The 24,026-nt window shown below is 47.7% G+C and overlaps 11 protein-coding genes across 11 annotated transcripts; 9 read left to right on the top strand and 2 right to left on the bottom strand.

Annotated features, from left to right (window-relative positions):
* Positions 1-70: 70 nt before the first annotated feature.
* On the top strand, positions 71-1,896 carry AGABI2DRAFT_147784 (hypothetical protein; the record flags this gene model as incomplete). Its single annotated transcript, XM_006454358.1, has 2 exons — positions 71-689; positions 737-1,896. The coding sequence occupies 2 exons, from the start codon at positions 71-73 to the stop codon at positions 1,894-1,896; spliced, it is 1,779 nt and encodes a 592-aa protein (XP_006454421.1).
* Positions 1,897-2,217: 321 nt separating this feature from the next.
* Positions 2,218-3,702, top strand: AGABI2DRAFT_239537 (small GTPase Rac1p). Its single transcript, XM_006454934.1, has 9 exons — positions 2,218-2,321; positions 2,409-2,514; positions 2,568-2,599; positions 2,655-2,693; positions 2,743-2,761; positions 2,814-2,995; positions 3,046-3,152; positions 3,203-3,336; positions 3,392-3,702. Exons 2-9 carry the CDS (start codon positions 2,499-2,501, stop codon positions 3,448-3,450), a joined length of 588 nt encoding a protein of 195 aa, XP_006454997.1. The 5' UTR covers positions 2,218-2,321; positions 2,409-2,498; the 3' UTR covers positions 3,451-3,702.
* A 270-nt stretch (positions 3,703-3,972) lies between these two features.
* AGABI2DRAFT_182404 (hypothetical protein) lies at positions 3,973-7,235 on the top strand (the record flags this gene model as incomplete). The annotated part of the gene is made up of 4 exons (XM_006454357.1): positions 3,973-4,117; positions 4,381-5,616; positions 5,675-6,211; positions 6,262-7,235. 4 exons carry the CDS (start codon positions 3,973-3,975, stop codon positions 7,233-7,235), a joined length of 2,892 nt encoding a protein of 963 aa, XP_006454420.1.
* Positions 7,236-7,407: 172 nt separating this feature from the next.
* AGABI2DRAFT_182403 (hypothetical protein) lies at positions 7,408-10,493 on the top strand (the record flags this gene model as incomplete). Its single annotated transcript, XM_006454356.1, has 18 exons — positions 7,408-7,574; positions 7,631-7,637; positions 7,698-7,715; positions 7,768-7,772; positions 7,826-7,935; positions 7,989-8,057; positions 8,118-8,439; positions 8,492-8,691; positions 8,742-8,876; positions 8,930-8,969; positions 9,030-9,039; positions 9,092-9,364; positions 9,415-9,529; positions 9,582-9,822; positions 9,871-10,027; positions 10,081-10,190; positions 10,247-10,338; positions 10,435-10,493. Exons 1-18 carry the CDS (start codon positions 7,474-7,476, stop codon positions 10,491-10,493), a joined length of 2,064 nt encoding a protein of 687 aa, XP_006454419.1. The 5' UTR covers positions 7,408-7,473.
* A 235-nt stretch (positions 10,494-10,728) lies between these two features.
* Positions 10,729-11,977, top strand: AGABI2DRAFT_182401 (hypothetical protein). The gene is made up of 5 exons (XM_006454355.1): positions 10,729-10,794; positions 10,843-10,900; positions 10,953-11,164; positions 11,211-11,403; positions 11,459-11,977. Exons 1-5 carry the CDS (start codon positions 10,735-10,737, stop codon positions 11,824-11,826), a joined length of 891 nt encoding a protein of 296 aa, XP_006454418.1. The 5' UTR covers positions 10,729-10,734; the 3' UTR covers positions 11,827-11,977.
* A 92-nt stretch (positions 11,978-12,069) lies between these two features.
* On the top strand, positions 12,070-13,166 carry AGABI2DRAFT_62161 (hypothetical protein; the record flags this gene model as incomplete). Its single annotated transcript, XM_006454354.1, has 5 exons — positions 12,070-12,196; positions 12,254-12,607; positions 12,663-12,756; positions 12,810-13,005; positions 13,065-13,166. 5 exons carry the CDS (start codon positions 12,070-12,072, stop codon positions 13,164-13,166), a joined length of 873 nt encoding a protein of 290 aa, XP_006454417.1.
* A 112-nt stretch (positions 13,167-13,278) lies between these two features.
* AGABI2DRAFT_189698 (hypothetical protein) lies at positions 13,279-14,452 on the top strand. Its single transcript, XM_006454353.1, has 9 exons — positions 13,279-13,397; positions 13,453-13,475; positions 13,539-13,585; positions 13,648-13,659; positions 13,722-13,791; positions 13,846-13,851; positions 13,900-13,985; positions 14,048-14,108; positions 14,167-14,452. Exons 1-9 carry the CDS (start codon positions 13,293-13,295, stop codon positions 14,171-14,173), a joined length of 417 nt encoding a protein of 138 aa, XP_006454416.1. The 5' UTR covers positions 13,279-13,292; the 3' UTR covers positions 14,174-14,452.
* Positions 14,453-14,667: 215 nt separating this feature from the next.
* Positions 14,668-17,650, top strand: AGABI2DRAFT_214436 (hypothetical protein). The gene is made up of 13 exons (XM_006454352.1): positions 14,668-14,881; positions 14,936-14,965; positions 15,023-15,063; positions 15,117-15,161; positions 15,212-15,315; positions 15,366-15,699; positions 15,751-15,877; positions 15,925-16,395; positions 16,459-16,799; positions 16,852-17,008; positions 17,062-17,171; positions 17,223-17,263; positions 17,315-17,650. Exons 1-13 carry the CDS (start codon positions 14,831-14,833, stop codon positions 17,596-17,598), a joined length of 2,136 nt encoding a protein of 711 aa, XP_006454415.1. The 5' UTR covers positions 14,668-14,830; the 3' UTR covers positions 17,599-17,650.
* An 86-nt stretch (positions 17,651-17,736) lies between these two features.
* On the bottom strand, positions 17,737-18,718 carry AGABI2DRAFT_189697 (hypothetical protein). Its single transcript, XM_006454351.1, has 3 exons — positions 18,522-18,718; positions 18,171-18,468; positions 17,737-18,117 (listed from the first exon to the last, which is right to left on the bottom strand). The coding sequence occupies exons 1-3, from the start codon at positions 18,690-18,692 to the stop codon at positions 17,828-17,830; spliced, it is 759 nt and encodes a 252-aa protein (XP_006454414.1). The 5' UTR covers positions 18,693-18,718; the 3' UTR covers positions 17,737-17,827.
* Positions 18,719-18,789: 71 nt separating this feature from the next.
* AGABI2DRAFT_114170 (hypothetical protein) lies at positions 18,790-22,142 on the top strand (the record flags this gene model as incomplete). The annotated part of the gene is made up of 10 exons (XM_006454350.1): positions 18,790-18,864; positions 18,911-18,929; positions 18,995-19,122; positions 19,186-19,290; positions 19,348-19,413; positions 19,476-19,984; positions 20,038-20,161; positions 20,218-20,488; positions 20,544-20,663; positions 20,719-22,142. The coding sequence occupies 10 exons, from the start codon at positions 18,790-18,792 to the stop codon at positions 22,140-22,142; spliced, it is 2,841 nt and encodes a 946-aa protein (XP_006454413.1).
* Positions 22,143-22,277: 135 nt separating this feature from the next.
* Positions 22,278-23,952, bottom strand: AGABI2DRAFT_147771 (hypothetical protein; the record flags this gene model as incomplete). Its single annotated transcript, XM_006454349.1, has 6 exons — positions 22,278-22,438; positions 22,494-22,913; positions 22,968-23,050; positions 23,175-23,479; positions 23,535-23,638; positions 23,694-23,952. The coding sequence occupies 6 exons, from the start codon at positions 23,950-23,952 to the stop codon at positions 22,278-22,280; spliced, it is 1,332 nt and encodes a 443-aa protein (XP_006454412.1).
* Positions 23,953-24,026: the final 74 nt, after the last annotated feature.

The following is a 24,026-nucleotide window of genomic DNA, read 5'->3' as shown; positions in this document are numbered from 1 at the left end:
CCGACCCATGGCGGAAGCGACGTCTTCCTCTCTTCCCACCCCTCTCGCGTCAGTTCTTAACACTGCTTTAATGCAAGTGGACTCAACGAGCTCAACAAAGCGGCATGCAAGTGCTGTCTCCGACTGTGAATTTTTTGCCCCCGCGGCTTCCTCCTTCCAGCCCCGCCCTTATGCCCCCAATTCAAATATCTCTGATAGTCGCATAAAACCTTTCCAGTTCACCCGCAGTCATGGAAGATCACACGATGCTCTTGTCCCCGCAGGAATGGACCCGCACCCTTCCGATCCGAATGTGGTTTTCATTCACCCTCCGTTTACCACTTTCCCGAATTCAGATAATCATCCAGATGGACTCAGCTTTCAAGCCATGGCCGACAATCCCGAGTGGTTTCTTGATCCCAAAGATTTTATACATGAAAACAACTCAAATCCACATGCCATACCTTATCCGCCTATCCTGGAACCACCCCGAGGATGGTGTCCCGCCAAGAAGAAAGTTCTTAAAGAGCGGGGAACGGAGGGTTGGACGAAGAGTGAGGAGCCCCGCTTACGCTGTACGTTTTGCCGACGCCATTATGCTGGTGTCAATGCAAAGAGTATGTGGCGTCGTCACGTATTCGAAAAACACAAGATCGCCATGGCAAATCGTCGAGATGGGGCAGATCGACCTAGGGGTCGGTCTTCCAATAGTGAGTACCTAAAATAATTTCAAGGGCGCTGCTGATAATTCTGTCAGAGGAAAATAGACAATCCGCCAGCAAGAGCCGCGAGGACAGCCATGATACCTTGGTTAACCTCAAATTTGAAAGTTCTCCCGATACACAGCCTCAAGTTCTACCTCACAAGTCTAAATTCCGTTCTTCTGTCGCAGCTGCTGCATCTGAGATTTCTGCAGATAGGCGCGAAGGTTCACTCAAGGACAAGGGCCGAATGACTCCAGAGTTTAAACCGTCTATGAGACAAGTTTCTGCTGGTCCCTCTGCTAGCCCTCCCCTCACGCCACAAGCTTCCTCTGATATCGGAAATGTCTCGATTGAAAGTTCTGGCGGCGTCCCTCCAACTCCTCCATCTTGTGTTCCCCTGATTCCCCCATCACCTTACGACCCTCTCTTGACTCCTTCCTTTCGCCATTCCCCAGCTAGCCTACCATCTGATCAACCTTGGCGGTTCCCTAGTCCTAGCCATCCTCTGCATTCGAATACTCGAGATTTATCGTTGAGTATGCTTGTACGCAATCTAGCAAGTCCATTGGTCAAAGGTTCACCATCTCTGGGAGCAAGTCCTCTCGTTTATCCGCCATCGTCTTCGTCGCGATTCGCTCGCCCCGAAACACCTCTAAATGGCTTTAAACTACCCCTGAATTTCAGTAACCAAACGCGTTTTATCAAGGGACGTCTTGGGAGTTCGCCGCTGGCGAGCAGAGCAGATGTCAATCGCACCAGGCGTCGAATAGAAGAATCACCCCTGAGCCGTGGAATTGCTCGCTCGCACAAAAGAGCCTTCTCAGAAATGACAGAGGATTGGTTCTCTGAAACCTCACTACCTTCAAACGAATTGAGCGATCCGTTCAACTCGATCTTCCCGTCTAGTGGAGCTGAGCAACCGAGTCCTATGAAGCGCGTTCTTGAAGCGGAAAGTCCTATTCTCCGTAGTCGCAATTCTACGGAGACGAAAGGAATGGGTATCGGTCTACTGGAACCTTTCAACCTTGCTAAGAAAACCACACATGATGATGACGGAGACATCAACGATATCTTAGACTCTTCTTCGAATTTCGGAGACACGAACGATCTCGAATATGAAAAAGACTGCGAAAAGATGGAGTTTGATGTGCAATCATCCTCGCCTTCTGAGCCACAGGCGAAAAGAAGGAGACTTACGAGCCGTGGCGGCTAACTTTGATTTTCTTCCTTGACCATCGTGGACTATTTATCGCTATCCATCTGTTATGCTTTACTTACCTATTTTGAAGCGGATCTTCTCTTGATTCTGTCTTGTATTCGACATGATTTTTGATCAACAATGTGTTTTAGTCGGCATTTGCTCAGGCCTACGTTTCTTTTGTCCCAGTCGACGCACTCATCTTTACCTACCATATTCATTAACATAGTTGACTTTTAGATGTTTTGTGTACTTGTATCTGTATTCTTGCATTGGTTGTCGCTTGCGTGGGAAGTTGAAAACAACTGGAAGTCAGGCGTGGGAATGTGGTTGAGCGTGCCACTCCATCCAGACACAGCACCATCCAGATCCCGTGTGAAGTCGAATACATATATCCCCTCCCTTCTCAACTGCTGCAAGCAACATTGATATCATCCCAGGTCAGCCTTGTCTTCTACAGCATCTCAATGTCAGACTGCCATCCGACAATCTTCTAACGCGTGCCTATGATCGCTGTAATCGTGTAGGACTTATTCATTGGACCATCAACTGAGACTCGGCTTTCTCACTAGCGCGGCCGTTTTATAATCGTTTAAATTCTTTTTCTACCAGATATTATGCAAGCTATTAAATGTGCGTTTCTATACGCTGACCAAAGTATAAACCACTCAGCTAACTTCGTTTAGGTGTCGTCGTTGGAGACGGTGCTGTAGGAAAGGTGTGCCAATTTCGCAAACTGTTCAAGACGACAACTCATATAAATGGGTATCTAGACATGTCTGCTCATCTCATATACCACAAATGCTTTCCCGGTATGTAGCTAGGCTCTTACCATTCCATCTGTAATTGAAACAATCTCAGGGAGAGTACATTCCAACGGGTATATCAACAACATTATTGCACGGAAACAGTCCTGACACAATTCCACCTAGTGTTCGACAATTATTCAGCGACGGTTATGGTGGATGGAAAGACTATTTCTCTCGGGTTGTGGGATACCGCTGGTCAAGAAGATTATGATCGACTCCGACCTCTATCATACCCGCAGACAGATGTTTTTCTGATCTGCTTCTCCTTGGTTAGCCCTCCTAGCTATGAGAACGTCAGGACTAAGGTCGGTGCAAGTCCCGCTGCAGGAATTACCACTGACAACTCCGGGTTCAGTGGTATCCTGAGATCACTCACCATGCTCCAGCAACTCAGATCGTGCTGGTGGGCACTAAGCTCGATCTACGTGAAGACCAGCAAACTATCGAGAAATTGCGGGACCGGTAAATCGTTTTTTAAGGCAAGCGGATGGCTTGCTGAAATTTTTCATTAGACGTATGGCGCCCATTTCATATTCTCAAGGTGTCGCTATGGGCAGAGAAATCGGGGCAGTGAAGTATTTGGAATGTTCTGCACTCACCCAGAAAGGTCTTAAGACAGTTTTTGATGAAGCGATTAGAGCAGTCCGTAAGTTGAAAATAAATCGTCATACTATCACGACATCCTAATGATTTATCATCAGTGAACCCTCACCCGCCCAACAAGGAGAGAGGAGGCAAGAAGATGTGTATCATTGCCTGAAATTTGAGATTAGCTGAACAATCCTACTCATTCTGGTATGATTATTCCATCACTTCTCCTCTTGCTCTAGCATCACGACGGAAATGATTCTATATTTTTCCCTACCTTGTACACTTCACATATCTACTGAGTGCTCTTTCGTTTTTTCAAAGGAACGCCACACATCCATGTTCCATTCTTAGAAATCTGTTTCGAAATTCCGTTGTGGTCCGAAACTAGCCGCATCAACAATAGAATCGGCAAAGCACACTCGTGGAGTCGTGAGGAAGTGACATATGATTGAAATAACATCAATTCGGATTTTGCACATACACTGCGTCGGAGAACTAACTTGATATGTGTCTTATTGAATGAACCGGCTGCTTTGGATTTGGTTTCCAATAATCCAAAAATTATTCAATAAGACATATTTCAACCCTGTGCACACTCATGTCAAGCTAAGTATAAGTATGTTATGATCAGGTCGTGATGATGGATGATGGATGATGGAAAGGGAGGCGGTGGGATGTGATTGTTTCAGGTATGTTAGGCGGCCCCGCCTTCTCTCTTCTGCTTTCCTGGCTTTCTGTCCTTTTCGTGCTTCCATTAACCTATCCCGCTCTTTTGACTTCCCCCAGCTTAGCCCAGGTCCAAATTAATTTGGTCATGCTAGTCCAGTCTTTCCTCTGTTACTGAGTCGCTTGCCCCAACCAGTTGATTTTCAAATGGCCCAACTCCGAATAAAATCCAATATTCCTTTCTCCCAACCAAAACACAACAGTAGGCCTTCCGAGGAAACCAACGCTTCTGCAATTACGGGAAGTGCCATCAGCTTTTCCGCCTTCCCAGAGCCGCCTTTATCGATTCCCCCAACACCTTGCTCCGCCGTTTTTGGTGCCCCGGGACTTGGTCCTTATACCTTGAGTCCCCTGCATACCGAATTCCGTCAAGCCACTGCCTCTTACCGCCATTCCCTGTCAACTTCCGGCGGGGAGTCTTCTAATCCATCTAGCTCGAAACGACAAAGACGGGATAACGACGTGACTTCCGTTTCCACAAGTAATATTTCCCCATATGACTGGCATGAAGGAGCGTCAAGTATCGATGTTGATGCAGCTGAAGACCGGCTCCTCCCAACCTCTTTCATCACATCCCTTTTACAGGAGAACGTTGGTCCGCGTGGTGCTAATCGCCCATCTCGATTCAGTGGACTCTCCGAGATGACTTACCCGCCTAGAAATCCCTTCATTGATTCGTTACACGACGGCTCAATAGGCCTCTCAAATAACTCTTCACAAAGTCAATATCGTCAATCTCGTAGGCAGTCTTATCGAGGATCTCTATCATCACCTGCTGGAGGTCGTGCCCCCAGCTCGACCCGAATTCGCAGAAAAGTGCCCGTCGCCACAGTCTCTGACGATCATGAACCAGGTCTTGACACAGATCATGAACAAGTTATTTATAGTACTAGTGGATCAGAACGCACTCTTCATCCCGACCAACCAGGATCCTGCGATGAAAATGACGGCGTCGCCCACGCCCGCTTGGAGGTGCAAACCAATTCTTCCTCGGATATTGTGATGCCTCACATGCGGCCAGCTCGGCAACGTTCAACATCGAGCATCAGTGATGGACTAGCCCGACAAAAATCCACGCTCTCGACAAGGAGCGCAGCGCAGTCTTTCGTTTCTCGGGTTTCATCGTTGCGTCCTTTACGACGGCTACTTACCTGGCGGCGAAAACCACTACCACCAGTGCCTACCATCCTTACAACTTCAAATTCAACAGAAACAGAGCATCGGAGTGTTGAGCAACGACAACTACTACCCGACCTGGTCAATCACGCCACTCAATTGCACACTATGCTGGAGAAGGGTTATCACCCTCACCAGAGCCTATCCTCACATCAGACCAAGAGCGAAGTATATGTCTCTAGTTTTGACGATGCCGAGACTACGGCCCCGCTCCGCAAGGGACGCGAGTTCCAATCACCATCGCCTTCTCGTTCGAGTTGTCACTCACGTGTCATCTTATGGATGAAATCTCATAAATTATGGCTGGCCCTTGGTATTTTTATTGTTATTGCCATCATTACAGTAGCATCTGCTGTCATCGTAGCGACACGGAGAAGGAAGGTTCATGAAACTTCCTGCCCTGCTGATATGGCTGGTGTGGGCTGCAACCTCAGTAAGTTGATTGAGCCGAAGGATTCGTCTATTCAGAAATTATTTACGCTTCTGTTTAGATGCAACGTGCGTCTGCACAGGGGAGTCATCTTTCTGCGATCCGGTTGCCAGGGCTGTTCTAGACACCCTCCCGACTTTAAATGATCGTCTCTTCGCGAACCTCACCATGAATGCCGTCTACAAAGGTCTTTGGATAATCGGGGGCGGCCTTCAAGGAGCCAGCTGCGCCAGTCAAGTCAATTATATTGACGTGGGCGCCATAGATTATCAGCGATATCCAAAGCGAGCACAGTGGGCCCAAGCTGCTTTACTGTGGACGTTGATTCAAACACTGGACCACGACCCTAGTAAACAACTTCAAAACTTCATCACGAAAGCCCCATGGGAACAGCTGCAAAATTCTGATGGACCAGTCTCGTCTGCTGGATCCTCTTTTACTACATCGGTAGCCGGCTTCTACTACGACTTCGCAGCTCAGACTATCACAGCGCTTCCTGCCTCATTTATCATGGCAGGGAAGCCGTCGGATACGCAAGTGACTAGGGTCGATAATCGCGTCCGTCCATCATTGGACTCTGTGTATACCTATGCTGTTGGTGGGTATTCCTTCAGGCCTTAGATCGTCCTGTCACTCATTTTTTTTCAGCGTCGTCGAAACAACAGGGCAATGCGCTATTGAACTACTGGACAACTGTTTTACACCGAACTGAAGAGACTCTTAAACCATTTGTAGACGCTTTTAGCGCATCTCCGATCTTGTTGCCTTTTGATGCAACGTCTTCGTCACTCCGAAACCTATATCAATCAAGTTCTTTTCCTCCCCCGGCTGCATGCTACCCAGGACTCACGCCGGATGAAGAACAAACGATCAGCTCAGTTGAAGGAAAAGTTTTTAACATATCTCACTCAAACTTCACTTCGAACACCTTCGATGCGGACTGTTTCCCGCTTCATCCCACGTATGGTACTCTAAATGTGCTGCGTCTACGCCTACCTTTTCTTGATTCTCAAAATAACACCGCGAAACAAGCACTTGTGCTGAAATCCGATGCCGCTCCTCGTGCAGCCTTCGCAGTTGGATTAAGTTTGGCCACTCTTCCGGGACGAACAAATTCGACCCAAGTTGATCCTCGAAACTACGGTACAACTGCTTACGCAAATCATGTCATTCTTCAGTACCTCTCCTCAGTTTCTACCAAAGTAGCCGATGCGATCGTCAAGCATGTTCTGGATTCATCGACCACACCTCCCCCATCTGATCCTGACAATGCTTCTGCCATGTTTCCTCTCGAGGACATTCCGCCCTTGGGCGTCGCTGTCTTTGGCAACATAGAAGCCTCTGATGTTGATTCTTATATTTCATCATTTACCTCCTCCGATTCCCTGTTTTTTGGCTCTAGTGATGGAAGCGACTTCCGCACCTGGGCTGTCGGGAGAGGTCAGATTGCATGGGCCGAGAATGCTACCTCTCCGGAGGTCGTATATGATGACACGTTCTCTAACCAAGTGTTTAACGAGACATGGGCCGCCGCGTCTTTGGCGATAGAGATTAATGCTCGGAACGTTGGCGTTGTGAATATTACGGACTCGTTTCGTGCACATGGGCTCTTTAGTTCTTGATACATACTTAATCATCGTGGATATATGTATGGATATAGTATACAGTATGAAAGAAAGGAATCGAGTTTACGTAAGCCGAGAAAGAGCTTCGCCCCCCTGTTCGCCCCAGTCAAAACTCTCACCACTGACACCGAAGCGCTGATACTTAGCCCACGTGGGACGTTGCGCCCATACGTTTCTAAACTAAGTTCTGTTCTTTACGTCTTCCTGCACTCCAGTCTGTCTCCCATCCATAAAGATGCCCAAGGCATCTCAGGGGTCAATACAACGTTCTGCTTCCTCATCAGATCCCCTCGCAAATCCTACCCATCCGAATGTACTTAAGCGAAATCAGGTTTGTTTTGCTTTGACTTCCTCCAACTTTGGACTGTAAATTCTGACTCCATACAGGCTTGTCACCAGGTATGTAACCCTTTGAAATGTTACTTGTCTTCAGTAATAGCCAAACATCATGTTTCGCAGTGTCGCAGAAGGAAACTAGTATGTCTTATCTGCTCTCTTCGTGTACCCCACAATCTGACTTGCCCATGAGAAATGGTATGCTCGTATTCGACTTCCTGGGATCCAGCTGTGTCCTCATTCTGCTCAAGCGATGCCAAAAGACCGTGTTCAACCTGCGTTCGCTCGCATGCTCATCAGCTAAACCATGCTCCCCCTGGTGCCAACATAGCAGCTAAACCAGAATGTACTTTTGACGAAGGTTGGCGTTTGTCCTAGCAGAATTCACCCTGATGTCACTCAGTGTCCTACCAGTTGCTGAAACCAATATCATGCCGTCAGAAGGTCCAAAAAGCAAATATGAGCGGCTTGAAAACCGCATCAGTATGTGTGTCTATGTTGCACGTTGGTATAATGTGAAAACACGTTTCGCTCCCTTGACAGACGAACTGGAAACACTTCTCAGACAGAAAGAAAACAAGGACCAGGCGACCCTGAATGTTACACCTTCAGATGACATTCAGAGTATTCAGTCTTCGGGTTCCCTGGTTGCTACCGGTGGTGTGTCCCAGAAGCAACTCAACACATATCCATCGAATGGATCGCCGTCCACACGTAGCTTAACGCGCTCCCCACCCCATGAAACGTTCACCTCTGTTCAGTCGTCCGATAATAGTCTTTCGACCGCATCCATTGCTTATGGGCTAGATGTGATGTGGCCTAACTGGCCTTCGAATCTTCCTGGTCCAGAACTGCTGCGCCATTTGTGAGTCGGTTGCACCCAATTTTCAGTTCGATGAGAATTTATAGAAGTACAGGGTTGACGTCTTCTTCACCTTCCATCCCCATGCGAATCGCCTCTTCCATGCTTCCACTTTCATCAGCTCGCTTTCTTATGGTCCTAGTCACCCCAAATTTCCTTGTACTGCGGTACTTCACGCGATATGTGCTGTTGGAAGTCTATATACAGCCGCAGTCACGTCGCCTCCGCTTCCAGACTTCGACAAGATAGCTCCAGGTCAGATTTCACTGCCAACTTAACATCAGTATATGCTATAACCACCATAGATGAAATTTTTCTGGAGAAACACCGACTAAAGGAACCAAGATTAGATTCCTTCGCAGAGCAGCAGGCGAAGTATGCTCGCGAAACTGGGGAGAGATTGAATACCTTGGGTGAAAACCTATTTCAAGTTTTCCAGTGTCAGTGGCTATTCTTCACACCTCCAACTATTCCAGTTCACATATAGTTTTAGCTACCATTGTTTTGACCTGGTTCTATTGGTCACACGGCAGGTATATATACAATTTTCATCGCTTCTCCCCGAGTTTACCTTGTTTCATTTGGGCTTGTAGATGGGTTGACGTGAGTTTGGCATCAGCGACGTTTAAATATCCTTTGTTAAAACCATTTGCAGGTGTTCATGACGTCTGCTTATTGTGTCAGGTTGTCCATTCCACTGGGCCTCAACATGTGCCCACCATTTCATTCTATTGCCAAATCAGACAGACCACCCTCAATCATAGCACCAGCACGGACAGTGATAGAAGATGAAACGAGGCGCAATGCTTTCTGGCTAGCGTATGCGATGGAACGTCAGCATGGGATGGGAAACGGATGGGCTTTATGCCTTGACGACCAAGATATCTCACAACTCCTACCTGTTCGTGGAGACCAGTTCGAGCAAGGAGTTGAGCATTTCCTTCTAGACTCTCCATTTGCAACTGACATCCCTACCAGACGCTAGTGACACCGTTGGAAAGACAATGGGCTCACGCTGGGGATCTACTGCTTACCCATCCTGAAAGCCAGATTGATTCTTTTATCTTGTATATCAAAGGGACTATCCTAATCGGTAAGATTCATCTTATTGAGTTCATCATAACTCCTTCTTATCTTCAATCTAGCTCGGGTTAAGGTCTTCAATACACGTTTTAGAGCTCGGCATTATGCTGGTGATACGGCTGTGACCAATATCCGAGGTGACAACATTTCAGAACGCTACGATCCTAGGGGATCCTCAGCTTTTATTGAGCTGGATCACGTCGCTTCGTCATTCAGGTCGTCGTTCCCTAGTCATCTTCGCAATCCAATCAGCAATAATGTCGTGGACAATCATTTGTACACCGCCTCTTTGATGCCTCACGTGTATGTCACTTTTATCGACCCGCGTTCCTGCTGAACTTTGCTTTCAAGAGCTACTATCGTACTCCATGATCCCCATGCCGAGGTTCGGCAGTCGGGATGCATATCTGCTCTCAAGATATTGACGGCCGCAAGAGCCATACTAGACATGATATATAACGTGTGGTCTACGAGTTATGATATCACACTCCTGGACTCGTTTTGCTCCGTAAGCCAGTACAAACGTATGAACTAAGTGCACTCATCCACATCGTTTCGAAGCTTGCCTGGTTTACTGCGGGTCGCGTGTTAGTCAGGTTCCTCCAGGCCGCCATTGACGCGGAAGGGCAAGATCAAATTGCGACTCTGCGAGCCGAGCTCGAATTTGTGCAGTAAGCGTTGTGTATCTATTGAGGACTTTTTGTCAGCGCTTCATGCATCTCCGTAGTTCTGCCATCGTCAAGCTCGGACAGCGCATACCGCTCGCATATCGTTTCTCGAAGATGTTAGAGGACCTTGTTACGAAACGTTGTGGAGAGAGCTATAGCTCTAGTTTACGAGCTGTTTTCTCCCGTTCAGCAGAGCCTGCTTCGTTACAGTCTCTTCCTCAAGGCTACACTTACAATGACCTAACAGGTCAGATTGGCTTTCAGGAGAATCTACATGACACGGAGTCTTTCCTGTCCATGGAGTAGCTTTTTTTGTTGGCTTATTTTGGCTTCTTAGCCCTTTATCGTCCGCTGTATTTCTAGCAGTATTGCTGTCCATCTACGTCCCTTTGGACTCCGCCCATTTGTATCTCCTTATATATACCACTACTTATCTGTTGTTGTAATATTTCATTATAACTGGCACCAATTTTAACATCAATGTTTCAGATATGGGCCATGGCACACATTTATTCCCGCGATATCATGAACCTTTGATAACTTCCCCATGAGTTTGCAAAGGGTTGGAGTAGCCGTGTTGGGTCCTTTGGGAACATACACACACGAGGTAAGGCCATTAAATGTATTCATCAAGCCTGTCTCACAATGCATGCAGGCAGCATACAGAATTTTTGGTGACAAAGTATACTACGAAGAACAAAAAACAATTTCAGGCATACATCTTCCAGCATTTGATCTTAATCACAAACTAATGTGTAGTCCCAGATATATTTCGCGCTATCCATGACTCCGTGTACGTTGGAATTGTGCCGCAGGAGAATACGGTATTTGGTACTGTCATAGAGACATATGACAAGCTTCGACAAGCAAAGTGTGGTTTCGTGAAAGGCGAAGTAGCCATCCCGATTCAACACTGTCTTGTAGTTCAGGAAGGAGTTCAATTGCATGAGATTGAATACGTCCTGAGTCATGAACAAGTGTGTCGATTCTCTTCCCCTCGCGCAACATACTGATACGACGAAGGCTCTTGGACAGTGTCAGGATTTCCTGACCGCACACCTGCCTGAGGCCACTCGCGTCAAGGTGACATCCACGGCATTTGCTGCGCACAGCTTATTGAGTAGCCCTCGAAATCATGCAGCAATTTGCTCCAAAGTCTGTTCAACTCTTTTCAGAGGATTGGAAGTGCTGCGTGAGAGCATCCAAAAACAGACCGGTGAGCCGACTGCATGGGTCCGATGTTCTTCCGATGATGACAATGTCGGTCACAGATAATTTCACAAGGTTTTATATCGTAGTTCGAGATCAAAGCGTGCAATTGCCGACGACTCTACCAAGTACTAGAGGCAAAGCTTTGATTCGTCTGTGGATTTCGTCATCATCACCAGCAGAAAAACCTCGCCAAGATGTGGTACAATACCTCACCCCTTTGGGCTTGAGTGTTGTGCGCATTGACCGTAGGCCGTCTGATGACGGACTGCCGTTCCGCAGTGTCTACTTCGTCGAACTAACCAGTGCCATGGACAACATTGAGACTGAACAATTTCAACCACCAAAATCTTGGTCGCAACTAGTAGAGGATGCACTCGCCACGATCAGGACTTCAGGAGGAGAGGCGGATTTGATTGGGTTGTGGTGAAGGGGCAGCTGTCTGCCAGGATACCAGCCAGAGATCCATAAATTAGATGGTTCACCCGACAATGCGCAGAAAACGTATGGTTCACGTTACAATTCATGCTCTAGTTTAGATAGGTGGTGCCACATATATAGAATACAGTATCGGTTTGCACATCCATGTTAGTCGAAGAGTGACTTCGGAAGTTTGTATAAGATCACGCGAGACGTCGATCAGCGCTTAGGCGCTTACACGCTGACTTCGACCATGACCACTGCAAACCCTCTTGCCGGCCCATCTGTCCTCAAAGACATAGTCAATCCACAATTTCATCAAAATTCATTTCCTGCAGAGTCCTACATCAAGGTTGACCTTGGCATAAAATTAGACAAAGGTATTTCATCCGCCTCTCCTTCATGTTTGAAACTAACACATCTACCTTCTCGCCTAGATGACCAGATCTGTAGGCTTTTTCTAACACCTGCCGGCTGTCCACTTGGTCCGCTTCATTGTCCATTGCGTCATACCTCGCCTTCTGCACAGAACTTTCAGCCTCCAAAGCCACTGCCGACGCATCCACGCGACAGAGAGCGTGTCTCTACGGTGTGTAAACACTGGCTACGTGGTCTCTGCAAAAAAGGAGATGCCTGTGAATTTCTCCACGAGTATAACCTTAGGCGCATGCCTGAATGTTACTGGTTCGCGAAATACGGCTATTGCTCTGCGGGTGATGAGTGTCTTTACGCTCATCCAAAGGAACGTAAGATTGAGTGTCCAGACTATAACCGCGGCTTTTGTAAACTAGGTAAGTAGTTCGGTCCTCCGGGCCCGACTGGCTTCTTAGTCAAGGCTTTTACAAGGCCCCATTTGCCCCCGAAAGCACGTACGAAAAGTGGCATGTCAACTCTATTTGACTGGATTTTGTCCCATGGGACCAGAATGTCCACGCGGCCAGTGCGTGATTTGTCTGCTTCAATTTACCATTTCCGTTGAACTCTCAAAACCAGTCCGAAGCCCAATCTTCCGTTGGCAAGTGCTTACGAGCCTGCCCCCGCTCTCTCCAACCGCGAACTTGGTCCTCCTCCGCCAGGTTTTGCTAGATATGCAGACCTAGATCGTGTTCCTGGTAATCTGGCTGTGGGGCCCAATGGTCCTCTTCAGATGCCCCAAAGAAGAGATCCGAACGAAGTGACATGCTTCAAGGTATGTAGAAGTTTAAGACGCCAATCCATGAAGTTCTTACATCCTGAGTTTTGCACAAGTGCGGCGAAAAGGGGCACTATGCCAATCATTGTCGCAATAGAAATGTTCCTGGGAATCGGGGTGGCACTGAAAGAGTTCGCCGATATGTGGGTGATGAATGAGATTCTTTTTGATTTTGTGTACTGTACGATTTATCGTATACTGGCCTTCTATGCTTATAAATCAAAGGTGCCATAGTCTCCTACTTACATCATTCTTACGTTCCTTCGTCATACGTTTGTACTGGCATGGGCTGGCAAAAAACGTTCAATCTCTCTCGAAGGTCCAAGGGATGCCATCTAGTCACAAGTGAAATTACTTCTCAGATTCAGGATGGTTTGAATGGCGTTCAAGTTGGTGGCATCTACCCTAATCACAAACATCATAAAGACTAATGATTTGACTTAGGCCGGCATGCTTTTCCTCTTCATGTGAGTTTGATGCGTTGGGATTCATATACAGGACACGGACGAGCTGGGCTTCGTCTACTACAGTCAGCATACATCAGCCGCCCTGACCATTAATGAAAACTATGATCCAGGTACGAGTTACCCGCCCGTTCGTACTCGCCCTTATCTCAACGTCTAATTCTTATCCGCTCAGATGTCAGAAAAGGTGGCGCTGTGCATTTAATCGCTCTATAACACCCTCGCCTTACGTATACGGCAAAAACGTAGACATGGACATGGCTCTGGACAACGTTGTTCCCGAGACTCTCGATTGGTTGCACACCGATGAAGGACCTGAGTAAGCTAAACAAAGCTCGATCCAGATACACCTGATAACTTGGATGTAATGCAGTGACTCGTGAGTCGGTATGGCGTAGCAGACAAATACCCTTACCCGTTTTGAAAGTGTTTCGCATACCAAAACAACTCTTGTTGGAACTTCCATCTCTATTCCTATCACTGACGGTCGAATGAACCTGGGAACTTGGCAAGGTGTGGCAAAATTGATTTCAACACATCATAAAATCGTTGATTCCGCTTGCTCATTTATTAAGGAATCTACCTGACAGAATTCAGGCATATGCCTCACTCCCGGCGGATAGTTGCAACCATTTTGTGCGTCAAGTGGTAATTGAATATTGAACCCTTACTTTTGCTGAAGTATTCCATCTAGATCCTGAAAAATTTCCCGTGTCACTGCCGAAAATAACCCGACGCTAACTCACTTCTCTCTGTGTACTTCTTTTTGAAAGTGCCAAGGGAGCCAGCTGCCTGGTGAAGGTTACCATTCCAGAAATCAGTTTTCTTGGTAATGGTATCATACACGGAGTGTCATTTGCTGTCTTTGCCCGGAGGTTGGCACAAACATGTTACAGTATAGTTTCCAGGTTCAGGTTGTTTCACTGACCGTTGTCATCAATGTTCCTTGTTGCTTTGATTCTAAGAAGTGATTAAGTAGGCCAACTCCAAAATCAGCATGACGTGCAGTGAGAATACATAGTGTTTGGTACATTGATACGGTTGCGTTCAGATCTTTGAACACTTTTTGTTGTTCGATTTAGGGACCATGTTGAACGTTCGTGATCATGACATGATGTGTTATACTTATACGGAAGATCACTGTCAGGAGCGCGCGTCCTAACCTGTCCTAACCTGTCTCTTTACCCCTTTGTGTCTCCTGTCTTCCCATCCGCTGTGTCCGCAATCAACTTTACCTAAATTGCTGTAGTACTGCCACTCTGGGAATCACTCTCTGCTGATCAGTCAAACGTTGAGGGTGTTGACGCCGGATAGACACTCTTCTCAATTGGCGGCAACACACGAACTTCCTACCAAATATGCCGAAAGTAGCCACGACTTCCTCGAGACCTACACTCAGGCGGAACCAGGTGAGCTATGCAGTATAAACTTTGTGAATGATACCTGAGCACTCCTTCACTCAGGCGTGCCGGTCTTGTCGTAAACGGAAGCTCGTACGTTATTTATGAGTTATTTGCAATCAGTGGTCGTGAAATAAGGTATTGTGGTAGAAATGCGACGCAGCTCGCCCACATTGTGGCACATGTGTGAAGTGAGTTCATGCACACGATCTATATTGCAATGACGCTGAATCAGACGCCGTAGACAATGGCAAGCATTGGTTGGCGTGCCAGCACCCATCGGATACGCGTAGGTATGACTTTAATCTTGGGGAATTGATTCCTGAGCTACCGTCCTAGTCATCCAACAGAGCCACAGTGCTCTTATGATCCAGTGGAGGGACTGTCGCTTGCTCCAGACACAGACCCAATAGAAAAGATACGTCAATTAGAAGACGAAGTTGGTGAGTGGCTTCCCAACATGCGTTTTTAAGCACCTATTTATAATCTGTAGCTCGCCTCAAGAATCAACTCTTTGAAAAGGAGCAGGCGTTATCACGGTCTATAACACCAAACCAGCATCATGCACACCTCCCAACAACCTCGCCCACGTCTCAAACTTCTTCACTCACCCGACCTACTTCTAGTACCAGCGGAGTCAGCCTCCCCCAAGCGTCAATCACTATGATGAACTTAATAGAATCGGACAGTCCACAGCACGTGGGTCGCAACGACAGTAGTAGTCCAGAGCTGGCAACTGCTACAAAGTCCACGACTGATCCATTCATGGACCTGCTGTTTTCGGGATGGAACCCAGACTTGCCTGATCCCAACACATTGAACCACTAGTGAGCTCGCTTACTTTCCGTTTAGCAAATGTTTCACTGAAGTGTATGCAGTGTTGATGTCTTCTTTCGATGTGACCCTTGTGGATCGAGAGTGCTCCATCGGCCATCATTTCTGGCGTCAATGCGCCTGTCACCGAGGGACCCGGGATTCCCTCATTCCGCTATTTTGCATGGAATCGTAGGATCCTATTCTCGTTTATAGTTATGATTACTGACATATACTAGTGCGCGGCAGCATCGCGTTGGTCTCCGCAGAATATTGTCACGATGCCTGATGGTACTCGCCGCGACCAGTTCGCCGAGTTTCATGCCAGTAAAACTCGGCAATATATCGATAAGACGATGGCTAGTGGGGAAGATATTTTCTCTGTTATGCAGGCTTGTATTTTGCTGTCATGGTATTTTTATCAAGAGGGTCGCTGGGTGGAAGTCTGGATCTTTGCGGCGTTTCAGACTCGTGTTGCTATACCTCTTCGTCTCAATTATCCCGGAACTTTCTCAACCCATGGTAACAACTCCCCGGGTGCCTATCTAGCGCCACCAAAGGATCTGCGAGACTTGGAGTCAAGGCGGCGGACTTGGTGGATGACCATTATCTTTGATCGCATCGCTTCCGTTGGCGGCTGGATACATGCGGTCGATGAACGGGATCTGGGAACAGAGCTTCCTTTGAGGACCGTGGATTTCGAGTCAGAGGTGAGAGTCTTATTTTATAACCAACCTATCTCCATTATTCTCAGCTGTGCCATATGATCTCAGCTTGCTGTCCCAAGCAATCCTCAAGACCTTTCCACTCCAGATGTTTTCATCCGTCATCCACCGCAGTACACAGACTCTTTCCTTCTGTTCATTAAGGCGGTCATGCTGTTCGGAAGGGTGACGGATTACAATGTCCGCGGTAATTTGCGTGCACCAACTGCACCTAGTAGAAATCAGAATCCATTTTTTCTAGAAGGGTTCAATGCCTTGGACAAATTGGTTTGTCATGATTTCTTGGACAACTTACCTCAGGCGTATAAACATACCACTGGACTGGCCGACGCGTCCGAGGAGAGCAACCTTGATACAGATTTATATATGGTTCATATCATCCCCCACGCGTACGGTTCCTATTATTATTGGTGAACCCCGTGTTGACCTAGAATTTTCCAGAGCTGCAATTACACTTCATAATCCGTATATCGATTTCACAGATCCTAATAACGTGTCCACTGCCAGGTGTATTATGGCGGCAAGAGCTATTTTAAGCGCATATTATACGCTGACTGCGACATCCCTTGACATCACAAGGTTGCATCCCTTTGTGACGGTTTGCTTTTTCCCGCCTTCGCCAGAAAGAATGTGGTTGACGCGGTTTCTTAGATTTGCTGGTACCTTGCTGCGGTGGTGCAGGTTCAATTGTGTAAATATTTCATTGAAATCAACGACAGTGAGCGAGAGTCGACAGTCTGGGGAGAGATTAATGTGCTCAGGTTTGTATGGGTTTTGGAGAAGTTTGAGATGACTGACATTGTGTCTGCCAGGTTTGTAATGATGGAGTATGGTCAAAGGTCCCCGGTTGGAAGTGTGTATTCAGATTTCACGTCTGTCTAGGGAGCTGATGATGGCTCGATAGCGCGACAAGAGCGGCTACTGCAGGGTCTTATGCGAGAGATAGTCCGTCTGACGGGACAGAAGCAGCCTTTGCAGGTCGGCGTACCGCTATATCCCTTTTCTCACCAAACCCTTTTCGAAAAAGATGAAATGAATCAGCAGTCTTCAAACGATGTGTCCAGTGTGCACCCACTATTATTGCCCGTAAGTCTGCCGTCTGAAACACACATTCAACCTTACATCTCATTGGGAGCAGAACACGGTTGCTTCCATCTGGCCGGCAGGAGACATGGCAGCACTAGATGATTCGTCGACACTTGGTGTCGAATCGGACATGCGTTCTACCTCAAACTTTCCCAAGTAATAATACCCAACCGTTGTCATAAATCCCTTGTACGGTTGAAACTATCGTCATTGTCGATTGTTTTTCTTTCCCTTGTTTTTATTGTTCTGTTCTGATCTGTTTTTTGTTTTTGATGTATCTCTTAATTTACAGGGAAATTTGTATCTGAAGTTTATGCGTGCCCTACCCATATTATTCGCGGAAATTTTGAGAGCCCACATTCCGTTCCTTGTCTAATAGGGCGTCAAATTGTGCTTGATCGAGAGTTTGATCATCCGAGGCGTTTTCGTTCCGCCTAGGAGTGTCATTCTGGGGTTTCTGGGCCTGGGGCTTCTGTTGCTTTTGCCGGAGTGCATCCCATGTTGATGAAGGGGAAGCAGCAGTATTTGAAGCTCGAATTTGGTCCCATTTGCTCGAAGAGCGACCTTGTTGTACGGGCGCCATTTGCTGTTGTAGGGGCTCGGGCTCCGTAGACATGAGATCTGTACAAAACAGAGTTTAACAAAGAAAGGTTGGCGGGGTAAATCACACGGACCTTGGTGTTGTTCTACATTTCCGTGTAATCCTTCTTCGATATTATATTTTCGTTGGATGACGGGACCATGGGGTTGTTGGAGCCCGCTTTGCTTCTGAATGCGTTCCATTGCTTCCGCAAAACCAGCCGGGTTATTAAGAGAGCGGACGAAGTCAAAGTGGGACTTGAGAGTCAAGGCATTGCCGAGAGCAAGAGAACCAAAGGAGGTGCCGGTGGCGACGCCCCAAAAGCGTAATCGAGACCATGAGGGTTTTCTGAACACGTATACTGCAGCGAGGGTGGCGGTAGATAGAATTATCTGGGCCAAGGCGAGTGAGTAAGAGCGCGGTGGACTGGCAGGAGGATACGAACACCATAATAGTTGTGGAATCCTGGGAAGAAAGAGAGGGCGGCGTCGTAGTCATGGCTGCTGATGGATCCGGCGGAATGCTCTGGACCAAGCAGCCTTTCTACTTTTGCGCGGCTGGAGAACGTGCGGGTCACCCAGCGGACGTTGTAGCTGAGAGCTGGGGCATCGGACATGGTATGCAGTGAGGCGTGCACGTGGGATGTCACTGAGATGTCACTGGCGTGTGACACTGGATTTGACCAGCGCCCGTTGCCTCTGCTGAGTCTGCCCATGAACGACCTGGCCCGCGACGACCGGCTCCCCCCGCTCCCTTCACCAGCCTCGGACGCTCCTCTGTCCCCAAAGGTCCCTCTTCTTCTCTCTTCCGCGCACCTGCACTCACATCTTTTAGTCTTCTGCCCCCGATCCAGGTGCCCACTTGTTCTCCTTCGTCGCCATTTTTCTACAAGCCCATTGCCCTGACCAGCTTCTGCAGTTCATATTACCCCCAACTCCCCAACCTCTCCTTCCACTTCAGAACACAAGCCCAAGAAAGCAAATCCTCTCAACGATCTTATCGACACAGAGAAGCAATATGTCGACCAGTTAACAGGCGTTATCCGTGTAAGCCACTCCCTATCCCGCGCCATCTCTCGTACAATTCCATGGCTCACTCTTCGACTCCAGAAAGTGGCTGCTGCTTGGTCTCGGAATAATCTTCCTCCCCATGACCTCGACACCATGTTCCGTAGTATCGAAGCTGTCTACAAGGCCAATCGTGGTCTCTACGCGGTGGGACTTAATTGCAGAACTATTCAGCTCACCAATTGATTTCTCGTTGCTATGCAGAAATTGAAGGAAATTGGGACCAACCCGTCGTCACCCAAAGCACTTGGAGACCTTTTGATGCGATGGGTATGTCCTCAGTATCGTAACCGATGATTCCATTAGATTCATTTATTACGCGGTGGAAAAAGATTGAGGATCTCAAAACACCTTACACCACCTACTGTACAAAATATCTTTCCGGTTTCGACATCTGGGAGCCTGTTCAATCCAACCCGAAGCTGGCACCCGCACTTATGGCCTTCTCCGCCACTTGTCCACCACCTTCCTCAGTGTCTGGCGTGTGGACTCTGGATGACCTCTTTTTGCTCCCTAAAGCTCGACTAAAATACTACAAGAAGCTCTATAATCGTCTACTCAAGACAACAGAACCCGGCCGAAGTGATCATCGTCTACTTGTTGGTGCGCTGGATACACTGGAGTTTCTCATCGGGGTTGTAGAGTCCAGAAGCACCATCCAGGCTGGTTCGCCAGAGATCTCTCACTCTCCTCCAGCTGGCGCCGAAGATGAAGTAGTTATTGATACTAGGTCTAAAGACCTTCCTCCTATGCTTCCTTCTATCATGTCTACCGCCGACTCTCAGCCGATACCCGCAAGTAATGCAAACTCTCCTCCACCCGAGGAAATTGCTTCTGAGGGGTAACGTGTTCTTGTTCAATTTTAGGAAACGTCTATACTCAATTAAATCATAGGAATGGAACTTCTCAGGTGACCACAAACTCTAATGGGGAGCCTACACTGGCTATGTCTCTATCTGATCTCGAGAGACGCCTGAAAACTGACCGCACCATGGATATCTTTACAATGAAACCCAAGGTAATTTTACCCTCCTCATCTACTTCTGTCAATTATATCATATTCCCTGTTGTCAGGTCGTTAATTTGCACATGAATGCGCCCGGGCTGACCTTTACACGGGAGGTTAAATTTTCGAAAAATGCCGTCATTCGTTTCGTGCCGAGACACGGAACGGAGGAAGTTGTCCACCCTCAGGCACACATTTTTTTGCTGTCTGATTTATTTCTATTGGGCGACAGAATGTCTCCCGAAGAGCAGGCGCAGTATGCAACCGAAGGGGCTGACATGTGGTTGTCTTACCCTCCTCTTGCTGGTAAGGTTCTTCGTATTGTCGAAGAAGGAGAAGGTTTGTCCACTATTTTACACCCTTCATCGGGGGAATTCTTACAGACGATTTGTAGGGCACACTATCCAAATAGCAATCATGCGCAAAGAATATCTTACAATCGAATTTCCCTCTGCCGAATGTCGCAATTCTTTTAGCAGACACCTCAAGGAGTGTATTGAATTTTCATCAACCCGTACGTTTTTCTTTGACTACTTTCGCCCATCAGAATTTTGACTGTTATTTTCTAGTTCCTCCTCCGGCAAAGAGCCCACCGCCACCTGTGCCTCCCATCAATCCCATGTTCTTGAATAGTATTGATCCCCTTGACTCAAGGCGAACTTCACCCATTTCACGGGTTGCATCGCCTCAGAGTTCAGACCTCCATAACTCCATGGGATCATCCACTGGACCGTCCTCGGATGGCAATCTGGTCGAGAACATGCACCGCTTGCGAATGGATGGGTCCACACCACCTGTTGGCCCTCCTTTCCCTCATTCTGGCTTGTCTGCTGCCGGAGAGATACATCCACCTCGATCGTTTCCAAACAATCCTTCCTTCGGACCAGGTCCTGTTCCAGGCCCTGCACGGAGCTCAAGTTTTGCTTCGCTGCCCCCTCGTGGACTACCTGGCCATGGCCAGCAGGGCCCCTCTCATATGGAACGTTCACTGCCAAACTCTAGAAGTCCTCCACCTCATACCATGAATCCACCGCATCCCATAGGTCCACCTCATACCATGAATCCACCTCATTCAATGGGTCCTGCTCCGCATCCCATGAGTCCTCCACCACAATTTGCAGGTCCTTCAGGACATCCAATGAATCCACCGCATTTTACCGGTCCCCCGCCGCATCCAATGAACCATCCACATATGATGCATGCTAATATGCCACGTCCACCACCCATGCAAATACCAAATGGCCCCATGCAAGGTGGTCCCCCCCGTCACCCAGGTCCAATGCATAATGGACCATTGAGTGCACCACCAAGGAATGGACCTTATGGACCGCCTGCAGGCGCTCCAAATTTTAGGCCTTCTTCTGAATCACAGATCCATCCTGGAGCGAGGAAGACACCATCATTACGTTCTCTCGGTTCTCAGTACTCTCATCATGAACAGTCGCTACCTGCTCCACCATTACCATCATTTGCCAATGGATTGAGCCATTCCATATCGCGCAACGGGTCATTCACAAGCCTCTCTGCTCCTCCATCTCAACCATTGTTGCCCTCTGCCAACGTCAATTCCGGCTCGGTGGCTGAGTTGTCGTTCGATGCACCCAGTCCTCCTGGGTCTCCGGTCCCCGAAACCCCTCAAGTGACAGGTCGTTTGCCATCGACGGTGTCTGCCCAAATGAAATGCAAGGTTTTCTTACAGCAGCAACACGCACAGTGGAAGTCGCTAGGCTCTGGGAAGCTTAAATTATATCATCAAGAAGTGACCAATATCAAACAGTTAGTCGTTGAAGGAGAAGACAAGAACAAGACTATCCTAGTCTCGACCATCGTTTTGACGGATGGCGTTGAACGCGTAGGGAAGACGGGTGTTGCCATTGAGCTTAGTGATCACGGAGCCAGGACGGGTGTCATTTACATGATTCAGTTAAGGAATGAGAAATCTGCCGGAGGTCTTTATGATAGTCTTCTAGCAGGTTCGGATCGTTCCAAGTAGTTTAAGATGCTTTTGGACTTGAATTTTTTTTTCCCCTTTAATCACAATCATAGAGCTTTATGTTTCCTTCATACCCCATTCTGCTTTTCAACATAGTTTCTGTATTTACGAAAAGAATATCTCTAATTTCGCGTTCTACTGTCTCGTCCAGGAAAATTCAGCAGCAAGGGAAATGTGATCACTGGCACAGACACCATTCATCGGAAGACCGTTGCCAAAGTCCTCAGTACGATGGGGAGCCAAAAGACTCGTGACATTTAACGACTGGTGTTGAGGTGGGATGAAAAATATGTAATCTTGGATTGCGTTATCATCAAGAAGATGGTTCTGACGGTTAAAATCTAAACTCACCTAAGACTGACTTCCAGTAATGCGTATAACATGTGTAAGAAGGTTCATGGAATCCTGGTTGTGTAGTAGGCAAATGTTCGCGTCCACCGTACAAGGCGATGCCAGGGGAATCAATTCGTGACAACCCTTCGTTATATGCGCTTTGTAAAACATGTCCTTTGGTATATAAGGAAACCAATTCCGCATTATTTAAAAGACCATCCGTTTCCGTTGCACTACGTGCATTGGTTATTATCCGGTCAGGATCGGATTCCTCGGATTCACCTTCGTCTTCAGCAGAGTTTACGGAGGATTTTGGGACCGTAGGATCGACTGAAACGTGAGTGACGCGCGAATGAGAAAGGTGATCTTTGTGGTCGTTATTTAGAGGTTGACCGGTTAAAAGACTGTATGCTGCGTCATTGGGTGTGCAGTTAAAATCTGTTGAGAGCGGATGTCATGATGTACTGCGAAGGATGGTAAAGGAGAAAGTACCTCCTGCAATGATGCATGGCCAACCTTCGGCATGCTGCTGTTTTTGCAAGTCAACGACCTCTCTGACGAGTATGCCAGCTTGTCTAACAATCCAGATTTAGATGGCGTAAAAAAGAAAATGGGGACAACTTGGTCACCTAGCTCGTTCGTAGGTATATCTATGATCTAGTCAGTAAATGAATAGATAAGAATGAGGTGCGAACACACTTGGGGTGCCAAAACAAATGAGTGGTGGCAACAATGATGCCACAAGTCGGGTCATGCTGGTTACGCAAGGCCAGAATTAAACCTATGTTCTTCGTCCTAAAACTATGTCCCCGTTGCGCTCTTTCGTCGGTCGCATCCCTAACGGTTTGATCGTCATAGAAAACGACTCGTTCATGTATCTGTTCGAAACGCTGCCTCTTGAAGGCAATCAAACACCCATGCTTTTTGTCTTTACCGGCGGCATATCTGTGAGAGTAGCCGGCTTTGTCGAGAATGGGAAGGACCTTTTCGAGGCGATCGACTTCCTGGTAGGGTTTCGGCGTCTTGAATTACAATTGAATGAGGATTTTGATGACGGACCTGAAGACAAAGAATGTCGGCGTCCGTGGATAATAGTTCGTCCTTTAGCATTTTCTCTCTCTGTGCAGCCTTTAGACAGTCGCTAGTAGGGAAAAGCTCTCTCCCTAAAGGACGACCGATTGAAGCAGTTCGCGACGGGAAGTGGTGCAGCTGACATACGAACTAGGCATTGGGCTAAAAGCTGTGGGTATGTTAGGGATATATGGAAGGGAGAAAAACTGTGCACACTCGCATTCCATGTAAAGACCTTGAAAGTCGAGCGCTTTTCCGCGGGTGACGGAACTGGAATCCAAGGTCGTTGGATGATCGAGCGCAGAACGTGGACGGCGACATTCGCAGAGTCAGCGTTGGCGAGCCTCTTTTTGAGACGGGCTGCTTGCTTTGCGAGGTCGGCCTGTGAAAGGGGGCGAGTGGACATGCGGGTGGAGGGTGAGAACATGTGACTGGTGTGCTCTTTGGATCCAACGCCATGCTACGGCTGCTGAGTTTCGG

Source organism: Agaricus bisporus, assembly GCF_000300575.1.
Source record: "Agaricus bisporus var. bisporus H97 unplaced genomic scaffold AGABI2scaffold_1, whole genome shotgun sequence".
NCBI lineage: Eukaryota > Fungi > Basidiomycota > Agaricomycetes > Agaricales > Agaricaceae > Agaricus > Agaricus bisporus.
The sequence above is the reverse complement of the archived record's forward strand: the minus strand, read 5'-3'. Positions and strand labels throughout refer to the sequence as shown.